This window comes from Octopus sinensis, linkage group LG16, assembly GCF_006345805.1.
Source record: "Octopus sinensis linkage group LG16, ASM634580v1, whole genome shotgun sequence".
NCBI lineage: Eukaryota > Metazoa > Mollusca > Cephalopoda > Octopoda > Octopodidae > Octopus > Octopus sinensis.
This window is the reverse complement of record NC_043012.1, coordinates 56,925,285-56,942,835: the sequence shown is the minus strand read 5'-3', so window position 1 is coordinate 56,942,835 and position 17,551 is coordinate 56,925,285. Positions and strand designations below refer to the sequence as shown.

Here is a 17,551-nt window from a genome sequence, read left to right as displayed (position 1 = left end):
AGATTTTTTCCAATGCCAGTATGCTAGTTAGAGAGGTCTGTTCCAAAACTTCTCTCCACTTGCTGTAGTCCATCATCTGACATATACAACAAAGAAAATTATCAAGTTTTTTGTTCTGAATGTCATGTGGATTCCCTGTTTTGAATGCCCTTCTCATCAACCATTAGAGAATGTACTCTGAATATTATTTACATTATTTACATTCAGTGAATATTTGTCTTCATCTTGTTTGTTGTTAACACAACGTTTCGGCTGATACACCTTCCAGCCTTCTTCAGGTGTCTTGGGGAAATTTCGAACCTGGGTTCTCATTCCTAAGGTATTTTTCAATGTTATTATTATTATTATTGTTAGTGTTCAGGTCAATGCTTGGAATCGAATGTAAATAATGTACATAATTCCTCATATCTTAAATATAGAACGGTAATACTCTGAATATGTTTTATTTTTGTGACTGACGCTAGAGAGGTTGCTTGTTACAACTAAAGAGATGCTTCTATTCTGTGTAAGTTTTTATACAGAGTTAGTGCTCTCCAAGACAGGTTGCCCTTGCTACAGCTTGTTATGTTTAAATCTCCAACATGTCTTCCATTTTGGGGTCATAGTTTTAATAGTATGGCACCCTCTAATGACTGGAGCATTTCCTTATGAAATTTAAAAAAAACTGCAGTATTTTATTATGAAATAAAATTCCTTTATTTCATTTTAAAAGTTTTGTTTAACAAAGCATATTTATGAAGGATGGAAGCTGAAAGAAGCCTATCGTATGTATGTGTATATATCACTGTATCATACAGTTTATCAATATGGTTATGCACTGCTGGTCACAATACACTTCCTTGCATTGCTGTAGCCTAGTAATGATGCCACCCAACAGGCTAAGTGGGTAGGCTAACATTGCTTCCTGAATAAGACACCAGTCCATTGCCGAGTTAGCCATTTGCAGGTGAATGGAAGAGAGCAGTATGAAATGAAGCGTTTTGCTCAAGAACACAACACACTGCTGATCTGGGAACCAAAATGACAATCTTGCATTCATCAGTGCAACACCTTAACCACTAGGTCATGTGCATCCAAACACATGCACGTGCATTTGTCTTGATATGTGATAGTTGTAAATGATTGTCACTATTATACAAATGGTGTTATTTATTTTCAATATTCTACAAGAAAATGTTTAGCCAGAGAAATATTACCTTGCTTAGAAGAAAGTGAGGGTTAGCAACAGAAAGGGCATCTTGCCATAGAAAATCCGCATCAATAAACCCCATCAGATACATGCAATCATGGAAAGGTGAACATTAATGCAACAGTGTCTTAGAAACATCAAAACCAGGACACCAATTAACCTTTTCTCAACAAAATTGTAATGAAATGCATCTACCTATGACTTTTGAAATAATAGCAACTTGAAGAGATTTAGTAAAATAATTTTGTCATTATTCAGATGGAGCTTTGGACACAGTAAAATGAGTCATATATAAAACTATGACAAAGTTTTAACATAGATATGACCACTTTATAATGTGACAGGTTTTGTGTCAACGGACAAGGGGTGGTCTCGGGTAAGTTGGTATAAAAACTTTAAAACAAACAGTCTCTGCCCGTGATTTATGTATTTTCATCCATCCACATTATTCAATGTCTGTCTTCTATCCCAGCATGAGATGGATGGCTCCATAGGATATGATAAATCGGAAGACTGCATTATGCACCAATGTCTGTTTTAGCATAGTCTCTGTGAGCAAGAATGCAATGATTATGGGGGGCGAGGAGCAAAAGAAATAGTCTTTTAGTTGTGATAGAATGGTAGCAGAGAGAGTAACAGGGTCTAAAGCTAGTGATGTTGGAGAGAGAAAAAGAGCCTTATAATCTTTTGCTGTACTTGAGAAGACACATCAAGCTGAGTAAAATTGCTGTCTTTCACACATATAGACTTCTCCTTTCAGGTGTCGGTGCCACTTAAAAAGTACCTGTGCTAGTGCTGCAAACACAGTACCGGTGACACATAACAAAAGCACCCAGCACACTATGCTAAGGGCTTGGCATTAGGAAGGGCATCGAGCCATAGAAACCATGCCACAACAGACAGCTGGAGCCTGGACAGCTCCCCTTGCTAGCCAGCTCCATGTCAAACCATCCAACTCATGCCAGCATCGAGAGTGGACATTAAACGGCACAGGTTGGATGGCTTGACAAGATTTGATGGGCCCAAGGATAGCATCACGCTCCAGTATCTACTTTGGTGCAGTTTCCTCAGTTGGATGCCCTTCTGAACACATATCAAAAACTATGAAAGCAAAAGCAAAGCAACTTACTCAGGTTGCACAACAGCAACTTGTTTGTGAGGTCGCCTAAAGCCAGTTCTTCGTGGAGGATTCAGCTGGTACCCGTTGCTCTCACACCAGCCAACTGGAAAAAGATTGTGCGAGTCGATGTCTTCAATAAAACTCGCTTTCATTTTAGAACTGTTGTCCAGGTGGATCCACATCAGTCTGTCAACAATCTTTGTAATAGTAGCAGCACATATCTGGTTGCTATTATCTGGATTTACAGCCTCAAGTTTCAGACCACGCTGGAACTGATGGTAAGGAACATCCTAAACAGAAAGAAAAATAAAGGTGATGTTTTTTTTTTTTTTGTTAAATGAGAGAATAATGGAGACAGTTTTCAGAATCAATTATTTATCTTTTACTTGCTTCAGCCAATGGACTGCAACACAGCCATGCAGGGGCACCACTTTGAAAGATTTTTTACTCAAACAGATCATACCCCAGTATTTAAGTTAAGTTAATTTTTTGGCTCAAAAAGCAAAAAGCAAGGCCATGTAGGGGGACATGGAGTTATGTACAGGGAGAATGTTCATGCAAAGAGTTCAGACCATTTCTGGTCAAGAGAGACTTTGAACCGAGCGGTCGTCGGCATCTTCACTATCTCGTCCGGCAGCTTATTCCACGGATCCGCAACCCGGATGGAGAAAGCCCTTCTCCTTCGATTGAGATGAAATCGTCGCAGATAGAGCTTTTTGGAGTGACCCCACAGCCGACGCTCTGGAGCAGGAGTGAAGAACAGCATTTATTTTATTTTAAATTGATACATATTCTATTGGTCTCTTTTGCCAAACCACAATGTTACAGGAATGCAAACAAACCAACACCAGTTGCCAATCAGTGCAGGAGTGACAGACACACACACATGCACATTTGTTTGTATATAAGCTACCACACAGTTTCTGTCTACCAAATTCACTTACACTAGGGCTATGATAGAAAATATTTACCCAAGATGCTGTGCAGCAGGACTGAACCCAAACCCATGTGATTGCAAAGCAAGCTTCTTAACCACACATCTATGCCTGTGCCTGCATTTTCATAACATAAATTATTGAATTTAGACAAGATTTGCAATAGAATATTCAGAATCTATAATTTAGCGGCAAGTTGGCAGAAACGTTAGCACTCCGGACAAAATGCTTAGCTGTTTTTCGCCTGCCATTATGTTCTGTGTTCAAATTCCGCCAAGGTTGACTTTGGCTTTCATTCTTTCAGGGTCGATAAATTAAGTACCAGTTACGCATTGGGGTCGATGTAATCAACTTAATCCCTTTGTCTGTCCTTGTTTGTCCCCTCTATGTTTAGCCCCTTGTGGGTAATAAAGAAAGAAGAATCTATAATTTAGATTTCTACTTCAATGATTTTCAGCAAGGCTGTCTCTATGCAGTTGCCCAACCTGCTAGTAAAAGCAGCCCAATTCAGCTCAAATCACACTTATACTGTCTTGAAAAAAAAAAAAAAAAAAAGAGGCATTGGATAATGTAATCCTTAACCCTTTCGTTACTGTATTTATTTTGAGATGCTCTGTGTTTCTTTCAATTATTTTGAATATAACAAAGAATTTAGTAAAATAACTTAGTTATCATTAAGCTAGTGTTAGGAATGTAAATTGTGACTAAGGCTTGGTGGAATATTTTAATTCAAAACTTCTGAAAGCAAGACATTTTACCACAGAGCCAGAGCCAGTTTTGGCCAGGTTAGTAACAAAAGGGTTAAGCTAGTGTTAGGAACATAAATTGTGACTAAGATTTGGTGGAAGATTTGAGTTCAAAACTTATGAAAACAAGACATTTGTACTACAGAGCTAGAGGAGATTTCAGCCGGGTTGGTATCAAAAGGGTTAAATGTATATCAAATGACAGGATAGTTACAGCTGGAATGCTTTTGATCCTAAGGTCTGGGGCTAAACAACAATAGGGAGCTTCAGCATGATCACTGAACTTGCAATAAAAAGCAGACACAGCTTTCTCAAATCAAACTGAACTAGCTAAAGAAGAAGGAAGACTAAATTGGATAATGTAGTCCTAACACATTACCTTCTTGTCTGCACTGTACTATACAAAATATATATATGCATACATATATTCATACACACACACATGGGCACAGAAATGGCTATGTGGTTAAGATCGCTTTGCTTTGTAATCACATGGTTCTGGGGTTAGATTCCACTGCATGGCATCTTGGGCAAGTATCTTGTACCATAATGACAAGTAAATCAATATCTTGTGAGAGGAATATGATAGGAAGACCATGAGAAAGCCCATTCTTTTAATATACCATATATATATATATATATATATATATATACTAGCAGCTAAGCCCGGTTTCACCCGGTCTGTTTGGATGATGTGGCTGTGATCGTTTTCGGTTAGGCATTATCTATAACAGTGTTTGTCAACCTTATCATTTCAGGTCCCCTGTTTCCTCCAACTATACGAAAATTTCCTGACCCCACCCCGTCAGAAAACAGCTTCTAAGTAACTGGTTGTTTTAATGACAGAAGAAAGAGGGAAATTCCATTAGAAAGAGTTTTAAACAAGTTTCCCGGTAAGTATGGGGGTTATGAAAAAAATACAAACTGCATTCCAATCTATGGACCCGTCTCCACCTGTGTGCCATTTTTCATGTGAATCCACCCAACCGTTTGGCTGTGAACCTCAAGACGAGAAAGAATACAATGATCGCCCACGTCCAATTTATATTTTATATATATATATATATATATATATATATACATACACACACAATCACATATGTGCATATCTTTTGGTGATGCCTGTTACCAAGAAAACTGATAAACCAGCTTTTGATCAAAACTGTCCAGCATGCATTATTATGCTACAGTTTCTCATTGTAAAATCAGTGCATGGCATAATGGATATTGTGTTTGTTTAAATTTAAATTCTTTTTCTCATAACTCAAGTTGCACCCCACTGCAATGATCAGGTGAGCTTCACACAAACACACACACACAACTGACTTCAATTGGGTAAATCAGTGAGGTACACAGACCCACTCAAATAAAAATGGGAGAGATTAGCTCTGACAGAGTCTAATACATCTTATCTAACACTGCATTTGATGGCATATAGGATAGGCTTTTTTTTCCAAAAATAGATTTAAAAAAAATACCTTGGCAACTATATACAAAGCTGGGTTTCCCCCACAAGCTTTAATGCAGTAAAAACTCTTTTTTCCTGAATATGCACTGCTGAAATTGTGTGCATCTAATATATCCAGGCATTTTTTATGCCACCAAGCTTCTGTTTTCATCCAAAAAAAAACTACAAAAAGGCATGACTGTGTGGTAAGAAGTTTGCTTCCAAACCACATGGTTCCAGGTTCAGTCCCACTGCATGGCTCCTAGAGGATATATTTCTGTAGCCAACAATAACAGAGAACTATGCAGATGTAAGGCTGCAAGTTATGATGTTCACTTCACCACAACAAGGTCCCAAGTTCTATCCCACAACACAGTACCTTGGGTAAGGCTGCATGTTATGATGTTCACTTCACCACAACAAGGTCCCAAGTTCTATCCCACAACACAGTACCTTGGGTAAGGCTGTATGATGTTCACTTCACCACAACAAGGTCCCAAGTTCTATCCCACAACACCATACCTTGGGTAAGGCTGTATTTTATGATGTTCACTTCACCACAACAAGGTCCCAAGTTCTATCTCACAACACAGTACCTTGGGTAAGGCTGTATGGTATGATGTTCGCTTCACCACAACAAGGTCCCAAGTTCTATCCCACAACACAGTACCTTGGGTAAGACTGTATGATGTTCACTTCACCACAACAAGGTCCCAAGTTGTATCTCACAACACAGTACCTTGGGTAACCATCTTCCAAGCTAGACATGGGTTGTGAGTAATGTCGTGTGAGTAAAATTTGGTAAAAGGAAACTGTGCAAAAACCCACAATATGTCTGTGTGTGTGTGTGTGTGTGTTTTTTACTATGCTTAAAAATCATATTGTTCCCTTATGTCTTGTAACATAGCAGTTTGACAAATAGAAATCAAAAAAACAAGTACTGACATTTATATGATTGATCTTTGAATTTGGTGCGGCAGCACAGCTGCTGTCCATTTGCTGAAAAGAGTAAAAACAAAAAAGGGTAGAAAAGGGGTTAAGAAGTACTTTACCATGCAAACTGATCCAAAGCAATTGCGAGGAGCAGCTTTACGATCTATATTGGAAAGGTATTCTGCCCAATCAAACTCTCCGTCCCAACCTGTAGAGAAGAAAGAAAGCTATTAGTGGAATGAGCCATATTAAGTGACAATGTGTACAAAATGTTTAGAGAACCATCACTGATGCTTTGCTTATAAGATTACTCTAGAAGAAGGAATATCTAATAAACTAAAAAGGCTAGACAAGCAGAGATGACTACTCGAAAAGTAACAATGGACCGAGGTGGTCTTACAACTTCAGAAGCAGCTTCTTTACACAGATAGTCCAACAGCTATTTACCAATGAAGCTGTGAAAACAATACATAAACTGAAATATTTAACTATAAAATACAAATGCACTGAATTTAGATATATTTCTTTTGATGAGTAAATTTTGATTCAGATTATAATTCAATATATTGCACTCTAATAAATGAAAAATATTCATGGATTCAAAGTGATCATTGGGCCTCAAATTCTTCCAGCCAAAGAAACCATTTCTAATAACACGTTAACCTATATGCCAAGGAAACCGGGAAACCTGCCCTTATGAGCAAAGGATGGCTCAAGGAGGAACAAGCAAACAATATATTATCATCATCATCATTTAACATCCGTTTTCCATGCTGATATGGGTTGGACGGTTTGGTAGGTGGTAGCTAGGCAGAAGACCACACCAGGCTTCATTATCTGTTTTATTAGGATTTTTACAGCTTGATTCACCTTCCATACACCAACTACTTTACAGTGTGAACAGGATGCACCAGCACTGGCAGGGTCATTAAGTAACTTGCAAGACAAAGATCCTTTGAGAGAGGAGGGGTCATTGGAGGAGGTGGCCTTGTACCAGGTGATGAGAGGTTAAGAAGGTGACAGAGATAGAAACAGGAGTCTTTACCAAAATTTGTCCTGTCCACTATACTTGTCCAACTTCCAATACCAAGTTCATGCACATTGTGACATGAACTTTTTAACCACACAGCCATGCATGCCTGCAAATATATACACGTTTGTGTGTGTGTATATATACACACACAGCAGTGCCTCATCATGACCACAGCCTCTGGCCGAAACCAATCTCTCACACACACATACACATGCAGGCATGCCTGTGTGGTTAAGTTCACTTCACAAACATGTGGGTTCAGGTTCCATCCCACAGTGTAGCACCTAGGGCAAGGGTCTTCAACTATAACCTCAGATGGACCAATCAATGCCTTGTGAGTGAAATTTAGAAGACAGGAAATGTACAAAAGCATGAGAGAGAGAGAGAGAGAGAGAGAAGGGTTTCTACTTGTCTTCACATTGACACCATTTAAACAATAGTGACATTTACTTTCTGTCTACTATAAAATATCCATCATTGATTGGTTTTATTATTTCAGTATGTGAAGACCAACAAAGTATAAAATACCTTATTTGGAAAAAAAAAGAGAATATAGAGAAACATGCTAATCATCATCATTTAATGTCTGCCTTCCATGCTGGTACTGGTTAACACCTCACATCTTGCTTGTTACTAAAGTTTCATCTCTTGTGATACGAGATCACTTTATGCTTTTAGTAATCTAGCATTTACAGCACTACAAGAATGCAATAATGTGCAAGGTTTCTTAGAAACGTTACATGACTGTCACTAATAATTTAATCACAGATATATGACATGCCAATAAATAATTTACTACAACATCCATCCACACTTAGATGGCATGCCAAGTCATACCATCCACTAGCCTTCCATGTTCTTTTCCCCACAGGACTGATTTCTACAACAATCTAACTATAGATCTTTCTTTTTCTTCATTATTATTATTATTGCTTTTAGCTGCCTTGCAGAATGTACAACATAAAAATTACCATACTTAGAAACACTAAATTACCATACTTTCACAACTGCTTTGAAACAATACTTTCACATGACAAAATTACTTCCGCAACAAATTAATTAATCCATTATTAATTTATGCATCAATTAATTGAATTTAAAATTTTTAAAAAATCTGATTGAAAGGAAGATAAAATAAAACTAAAAAAAAAAACTAAAAGCAAAATTAGCAGACAGCTGGTTATGGCAACGAGTGCTCCAGTTGATTGGATCAACGGAACAACCTGCTCATGGAATTAACATGCAAATGGCCAAGAACTTAATAAACATGTGTACCCTTAACATAGTTCTCAAGGAGATCTAATGTAAGATAGAATGGGACAAAGTTGGCCCTTTGAAATACAGGAGAGTATTGTAGTTCACTTGAACCATTGTGTATTGTTTGTAAAGAATAAAAAGTTTTGAATGGTGCAACAATGCACTATAATACAGACAATGGGACCTATACCTGCTGTAATTTAGTCATCCATAGTCTTATATATTTCAGAATAATATTCCTTCTTCAGATATTCTTAGATGGAGTCGCTGCTATAATCGGTTTTCTAACAGCTTTTCTTTTTCATTTGTTGGAAGCATCTCAGCAGTGGTCTCATGATGCTCCTTCATTTTTGCCAGCTGAGTGGACTGGAGCAACAGGGCATTAAGTGTTTTGCTCAAAGACATAATGCACCACTGGGAATCGAACTCCTGATCTTACAGCCATTAGCTGAATACCCTTTAACCACTAAACCAGGCACCTTCACTGAAAGGAAGATGCTATTAATATTCTTTTACCTGTTTCAGTCATTTGACTGCGGCCATGCTGGAGCACTGCCTTAAAGGGTTTTAGTCGAACAAATCGACCCCAGGATTTATGCTCTCTGTAAGCCTAGTACTTATTCTATCAGTCTCTTTTGCCAAACTGCTAAGTTACAGGGACGTAGACACACCAAGATCTGTTGTCAAGTGATGGTGAAGGGATAACAGACACAAATACACACATAAATATAGACACACATAATATATATATATATTATATATATATATATATATATAATATATATATATATACACACACATGATGGGCTTCTTTCAGTTTCTATCTACCAAATCCACTCACAAGGCTGTGGTTGGCCTGAGGTTATAGTAGAAGACACTTGCCCAAGGTGCCACACAGTGGGACAGAACCTGGAACCATGTGATTGGGAAGCAAGCTTCTCACCACACAGCCATGCCTGAATAACAAATTTTTGAGAAAGTATGAGAAAGTTTATAAATGTTTAACCTGCTGGTTTTTTCAAATGAATTCCCTTCCTCCTGCACCACATAGCAGGAAAGATACCAGGTGAGTCGATGTGGCAACCAAATCGGATGTATGAACGTTCATTAAGGGGTCGAACATCATCAATTTCGACAATGAAGTATTTATCATCAACAACATCAATTACAGTAGCAGGACAAATTTCGTTCTTTGTCACTGGGTTCACAGCCTCAAGCTTCCATCCAGCTTTGAAATTATGCCTGCGGATTTCAATCTGATCCTGGTAAAAGAAAATATATTTTAAGACATTTAAAAAAAAGAACAAAGAAATAAGTTTTTTTCTTAAAGCAAAAAAAGGTTTCTTATTTTTACTGCAGGTCTAGAATTATTACTATTATTTTGTTGAATCTTGGGAGGGTCATTATGCCACTAATAAGCACATGTACTGGTTCTATTTCACTTCTTATATTTATATTGTTTGATTAGTCAGTCAGTCAGTCAATGAGATGCATTTCTCAAAGTCCATTCATCGCCATTTGAAATTTCATGAGTGACATGCTCTTTCTATTCCAGGTCTGTTTCACACGAGTTCACATCCAGGATCTTGCAAACCAAGTACAAAAACAAAACTACTATTGCTGTTCCAGCTATCACTACATAATCTGTTTTGTATATCTATTACTATACCAGGTGTGTCATTTCTTTTAGTATGACAGTATTATTTGCAAGATTTGGTAACTATTTCTGGTAGGTCAAATTACTATGAAGAACTTCCTCATTAACTTACCTAGAAAGGTTTGTTTTTCTATGAGCTATTATCCCACATGATAGTGTGCAGCTTAGTGGTTAAGGTGTTGCACTCATGATCATAAGATTGTAGTTTCAATTCCAAGACTGGGTGGTGGGTTGTATTCTTGAGCAAAACACTTCATTTCATATTGTTCCAGTCTACTAAACTTAGAGTCCTAGCAACAGATAGAAAGTTAAACCTACCAGCTTACAAAGAAAGGACACACTGCTTAATCTTAATGTAATTCTAGGAACACTGCATCAGGATGGAGTGGATTAAAAAAAAACAGACAGGATGGTTCTAGCTGGAACACCTTTGATTATAGGCATCCAGGATTAGAAATAACCTGGGGCTAAACAACAACTTAAAACATTTTCTACACAGGCGTAGGAGTGGCTGTTTGGTAAGTAGCTTCGTTCCAGGTTCATGGCACCTTGGGCAAGTGTCTTCTACTATAGCCTCAGGCCAACCAAAGCCTTGTGAGTGGATTTGGTAGACTGAAACTGAAAGAAGCCCATTGTATGTATATGCGTGTGTGTCTGTGTTTGTCCCCTCAACATCGCTTGACAAACGATGCTGGTGTGTTTATGTACCCCGTAACTTAGCGGTTCAGCAAAAGAGACCGATAGAATAAGTACTAGGTTTACAAAGAATAAGTCCTGGGGTCGATGTGCTCGACTACAGGCAGTGCTCCAGCATGGCCACAGTCAAATGACTGAAACCAGTAAAAGAGAAAGACAGTACCCCTTTTTTTCTTTCTAACTTCCTTTATAAGTCTCTCCAGTAATAATCATATCATGTTAACATCTTGGCTCCTGGGCCTCATTTTTCATTTTGCCCCAAGATTCCAGTGCGACATCTTAATTTTAATATGAATGCCATACTGTTATTTTGTCACTGTATTATATCTAAACCAAGAAAGACAGCGAGCTGGCAGAATCATTACTGAGCCAAACAAAATGCTTAGCAGCATTTCTTTTGGTTTTATGGTCAGAGTTCAAATGCCGCCGAGTTCAACTTAGCCTTTCAACCTTTCAGGGTCAATGAAATAAGTCAAGTACTGGAGGGGTCAATATAATCAACCAGCCTTGCCTCACTCAAGTAAAAATATATAGTAAAAATGATTATATGTGAAACAAGAATCGTAGTGGTTTTTACACACAAACCACCAGTGGATCATGGAGGACCTTCTGTTTTCCTAATTATATAGTGTTTACTCAGTCTTTTATTTTATCTCCTGACATGGTGAAACTCACTTAGCACAATGATGATCATCATCATTATCTGTTTCTTTACTACCCACAAGGGGCTAAACACAGAGGGGACAGACAAAGGGATTGAGTCGATTACATCGACCCCAGTGTGTAACTGGTACTTAATTTATCGACCCCGAAAGGATGAAAGGCAAAGTCGACCTCGGCAGAATTTGAACTCAGAACGTAGTGGCAGACGGAATACAGCTACGCATTTCGCCCGGCGTGTTAACGGTTCTGCCAGCTCGCCGCCCTAGATCATCATCATTATCGTTTAACGTCCGTTTTCCAAACTGGCATGGGTTGGACAGTTTGACTGAGGACTGGCAAGCCAGTGGGCTGCACCAGGCTCCAGTCTGATTTTGGCTTGGTTTCTACAGCTGGATGCCCTTCCTAATGCCAACCATTCCCAAAGTGTAGTGGGTGCATTTTACATGCCACCGGCATGTGAGCCAGTCACGGGGTACTAGCATCGACCATGTTCAGATGGTGCTTTTTATATACCACTGGCACAGGAGCCAGTCAAGGGGCACTGGCATCGACCATGTTCGGAAAGTGCTTTTTACATGCCACCAGCATGGGATATAAATGTAAAATAAATTTTTTAAAAAAAAGGGAAAATGAAAAGATTTATATAATATAGAAAAGAAATGTTCTAGAGTACCACAGTCACATACTTAAGCAACTTTAGTGTGCCAGCTCCCAAAAGGTTGTAGAAGAGAAATAATGGGACATCCTACAGGAAATTAATGTGGGTTTTGCAAACATATCACCATGACCCTTTGGTGGGTCATGTGGGAGCCAACAAATTAAAGATTATTACAATGTTAGAATCTCACCTTGAATATATCAACAGGGAGTGGCATTGCTTCAGCTTCCTTTAAAGCCTCCTGGAAAATCTCATCCCATTCTTCTTTCGTATACTGATCTTCATACTCTGCAAAAAAACAAACATCTCAAATATAAGAAAACAAAGGAAAAGAAAGTCCTTACATGAATAAACAAAAAAGGTGTTTTAATTATTTTGTTTGAAAGAAAAGCTTTAATAACTATTAAATAACTAAACTAATCTGTACAAGAATAAAGCTTTTGTTCTATTCATTTTAGTCTGCTTTTCTATGCTGGCATTGGTTGAACGATTGTCATGGTCTAAGCCAGTTCTCACAGCTCTCCTAGATGAGTGGGAACCATACCTCGTTCCTATATTCCATTTTGGCATGATTTTAAAAACTGCAAGATCTTAATGTTACGCAAGTATTCAAGAGATTGTTTAGTTCTCTCTCCTTTCCACTATCTATATTCATTTACCAACACTTTATGGAGTGTAAAAACGGCTAGCAAATAATTGTGTCAACAGGTGTGGAAGTGTAGGCACAGGTGTAGCAGTGTGGCTAAGAAGCTTGCTTTCCGACCATTGAATCTTGGGTTCAGTCTCACTGTGTGGCGCCTTGGATAGTGTCTTCTACCATACATGCAGGCCAACCAAAGCCTTGTGAGAGGATATGGTAGATGGAAACTGAAAAAGCCCATCATGTATGTGTATCTATGTATACAGGTGTGCATTTGTGTGTAACTGCAGTCTTGTCTTGACATCACACGATGGTTGTAAATGATGATCATCATCAGACAAACAATGTTGTCCGTCTCCAATCTTCTGTGGAAAAACATGTCTGGCCAGGAGAAAATATTACTTTGTTTGGGAAGAGGTGAAGGTTGGTGACAAGAAAGGCTTCTACAAGTAGAAAATCTACCTCAATAAACTCCGTCTAACCCATGCAAGCATGGAATAATGAACACTAATTGATGATGATGATGATATAGATCTTATTTTTTCAGTACTGTTTTTCAGGAGTTTTTTATAATTTATACAGCATAAAATCATCATTAAAAATAAGTGTTTCTACTTTGATAGGGAAATAAATTTTACTAACTCCATAAACCCAAGAAAACTTCATTGCCAAAGTATTATTTTCAAAACAATATTACTTGTAAGCTTTCCTAATATATTCTTGTATCATTTATTTACACATATTTCTTTGAATATTTATATAATCTATGTAATCTAACTACATATACAACTTTGTTTTTCATCCTTTCAGAGTTGATGTAATTGACTTAACTACCCTTGGATAAGGGCATAAAAACTTCACCCCTCTGCCAAGCCATGTTAAGCCAGTGTGACAGAGTGGGCTCATCTAACCAGCATGATCTTAAGATCAAATTCATGGCGTCTACATCAGACTGTGGTTGATGGAGAGAACATGCTGAGGTCTTCGCCCTGCAGTGGACTAAAACATGGGCAATCCAATCCAATATATCAATTTAGGTATATACATCTCTACTCAGTTTTTTTCTTTAATAAAATGCAGGCAAAGATGCATATAGATGCAGTACAGTAAAGTGTGATTTTAAATATCCAACAAATCAAAACAGTACCAACACCATTGAAAGCAGTATGTGTAACCTCTTTGAGGAATTTTTACTGTTAAGGTTATTAAGTCTCAAAACCAAACAGTTCTCTGATGACTGAATTAATGAAGCAATGATGAAACTAAAAATTCTACTATCATTCAAGGAACTGAGAGTTCTCTAACTTAAATTCATTTTAACTCTTTAGCATTTACATTATTCTGTCAAAAAGTAATGTTAATTTATTCCATATTGTTTTGAATTAATCATGCATTATTTTGTAGCTTTGAGATTTTGAGAGCTGTTAATTTTAAGAATGATATTGTAGAGTTGGTGTGAGAAGCCAGATCTGGCCACTTTATGCATAAAACGAGTGAAATATTTTGGCTGGATGATAGCTGGTTTAGGGTTAAATCACCAGCAGGTGATAAAAGCAGCATCCATTACTTATTGGTGAAGGAATAATTTAGAGGGAAAAGAAGAGATGAAGAAAAATATATAAAAAAACTATAAAGCTCAACTGCAAAATTGAATTTTTTTTTTCTTTCTCTTTTTTGATGGAGAAAATTGTGGTTTGTACTCAAGTTTTGCAAAACCTCTAAGACTGATGAAATCAATACGAAATACAATATTTATCTATATAAGATTATAAAATGCTATTAAAGCTGATATTAAATACAGATTAAGGAGAAGTAGTGAAGCCTGGTCTGAGGACACTGAACTCCAGGCATGTGAGGAAGCAGAACTGAAAACGATGGTAATACATTTGTGAAAAGCTATTCAACCCATGCCAACATAGAAAGACCAGATGTTATAGTAAGAATGATGACGTAGTAACAAGAAAGTCAGCGACTTAAAATATCAAGTAGCAATAACTAATTTTGCAAATGATGTGAAGGATTTCATCTATCGCTGTGGCTTATTAGAGTATTTCCACATTCTAGTGGTATTAGTTATAAATAATGCTTAGAGTATGGTTACTTTCACACTATAATTAACCTCCTTTATCATTCCTCATCATCACAATCATCATTTAACATTCCCTTTTCCATGCTGACATTGGTTGGACAGTTCAACAGGAACCAGCAAACCAGAAGACAGCACCATGTCCCTGGGCATGGACACATTGAAACTCCCGACGTCTGGCAGCTGACTAGGCAGACACCCATAAAATTATTAACCATCTTACAAACAATAACTCTGAGCACCTTTTCAAACTCCACCTGTCTAACACTCGTGGATATGTTTACAAAGCCAGAAAACAGCACAGCTCCCATGACTTTCGGAAACATTTTTTCATGCTAAGAATTGCTGAAGTATGGAACTAACTGCCAGCATCAGTTGTTAGTTGTCGGAGCACTGCATCCTTCAAAACTTCCATGCTTCCTGAGATTCGCCAACACTACACCTGATTTTCTCCCCTCCATACACACGCAAGCATGTATCTGACTCATACACTGTTCGCTTTCCAAACATTTGTACATTACTGCATATGCTTTATACATACTTTTGACAAGTTGTGGTGCACCTGAGCACTGTATACAATAATTTCATTATTATTATTATTATTATTATAAACTCTAATGTCTGTTTACACATGATTTCTACAACTGGATGTCTTTCCTAATGCCAGCCACTTTATAGAATGTATTGGCTGCTTTTCTCATGGCAGCACAGGTCACCAAGTACTTGCAAAACAAGTCCCTTCCAAAAGAGATAACTATTAAACTATGAATCATTATGTTGGAAGCTAAATAGTGAAATACATAAAAATTAATTAAGAAATAGTAATTAATATTTGCCCATTTTACCTTAAATATAATATTTTATTGTTAGGTGAAATTGTCTTGCGGTGGCATTGTTACAGATTTTTTTTAAATGTATCATACAATAAGAAAAAACCAGCAACATCTATCTAAATCACTGGTTCTCAACCTTGCTTCCCAACTACATGGTTCTAGGTTCAGTCCCACTGCATGGCACCTTGGGCTGACCAAAGCCTTGAGAGTGGATTTGGTAGACAGAAACTGAAAGAAGCCTGTCTTTTATATATGTGTGTGTGTATCTGCGTGTCATATCTATGTGGTGTGTTTACATTGCCGTAACTTAGTGGTTCAGCAAAAAAGACAGATAGAATAAGTACTAGGCTTAAGAAATAGGTTCAGGGATCAAATTGATCAACTAAAACACTTCAACGTGGTGCTCAGCATGGCCGCTATCAAATGACTGAAATAAGAATATATATATATACTAGCAGTATCGCCCGGCGTTGCTCGGGTTGTAAGGGAAATAACTATATAAGCATTTTTAGAGAGTTATAGCCAAAAAATAGCAAAAAAATGCATTAAAAATTGAAAAAAAATTAAGGTAAATTTTTTTTTTAAATCGTTGACACATCGTAGATATTTTTAGAGAGTTACTTCCCTTATATAAAAACGAAAAAAATGCATTCAAATGGAAAAATATGATGGTAAATTTTTTTAAATCGTAGACTCATCGTAGACGTGCGCTAATACCCAGAAGGCTCGATATGAATCACGACTATAAGATACCCGCTTTTGGTTAAACTGCACGGCAAAATGTGGGAGTAGTTACGAATCTAAATCGAAGGGGACAGACACACAGATGCTTATTTTTTTTCAGTCATAGAGTTAGATTTATGAAGGTCTTCAGTAGAAAATCCTTCGAATTCTGACTCGCTGCTTGATATAATGAAATTCGTATCCATTTTTTGTCAGAATTACAAATTTTGAAAACACAATAGGAACAAATTTTGGAAAAAAATCTCCCATAATTCACGGAATTAAAATTACACTTCGATTTTTGTACAAAACTGTATTTGAAGTGTTTACGAAGTATAATACGTGTTTTCACGAATGTACTAAAGAGATTTACTCTGATATTCTCATTTAAATATGAATAGGTAAATTCGGGCGGTTTGGTAACGAAAGGGTTTATATAAGTGTCGTCTGTTTATACATAAACACGGTTTCATACTTTCAGTTTAGTCTTGCTCAAATCACTCTGTCGCTAATTTACTCTCTTCCAAGAACATTTTCACTCACTGTTATCTGTTAGCTTCCCATACATTTTACTCATGTATCTATCAGCGTGATAGACAGAAACAAATATTACATTTACTTTCATTTTATTCGTCGCACACTGTGTGTGTGCGTTTGCGTGTGGTGTAAACCAGACTAAGAAAAGCATTTGACACACACACCAGAATGTGAGTTTTCTGTAAATTTTGCTTAATTGGAGTTTAAATTTTAAAAACTGGACCTGGCATGACGCGATGCCTTGTACTCTCAAAAATGCTAGGTAAATTGTAATTGAAGAAATCCTATATTGTAGATTTGTATAACTCCCAAAGGGAGGCAGATAAAATCTGCCTTTTATAATAAGAGATATATATATATAAACGGCAAAATGTCTGTCTGTGTGTGTGTCCTTTATA

At 37.3% G+C, this 17,551-nt stretch overlaps 1 protein-coding gene across 2 annotated transcripts in view; it reads right to left on the bottom strand.

Moving 5' to 3' along the window:
• The window catches only part of LOC115220335 (scm-like with four MBT domains protein 1), a 104,592-nt gene that overhangs the window by 16,567 nt on the left and 70,474 nt on the right, over window positions 1-17,551 (bottom strand). For both annotated transcript variants that reach the window (XM_036510166.1, XM_029790434.2), the window contains exons 8-11: window positions 12,525-12,622; window positions 9,667-9,922; window positions 6,490-6,578; window positions 2,319-2,599 (exon numbers count right to left, since the gene is read on the bottom strand). In XM_036510166.1, coding sequence (XP_036366059.1) covers window positions 2,319-2,599; window positions 6,490-6,578; window positions 9,667-9,922; window positions 12,525-12,622 — 724 coding nt within the window. The remainder of the gene's footprint in view (window positions 1-2,318; window positions 2,600-6,489; window positions 6,579-9,666; window positions 9,923-12,524; window positions 12,623-17,551) is intronic.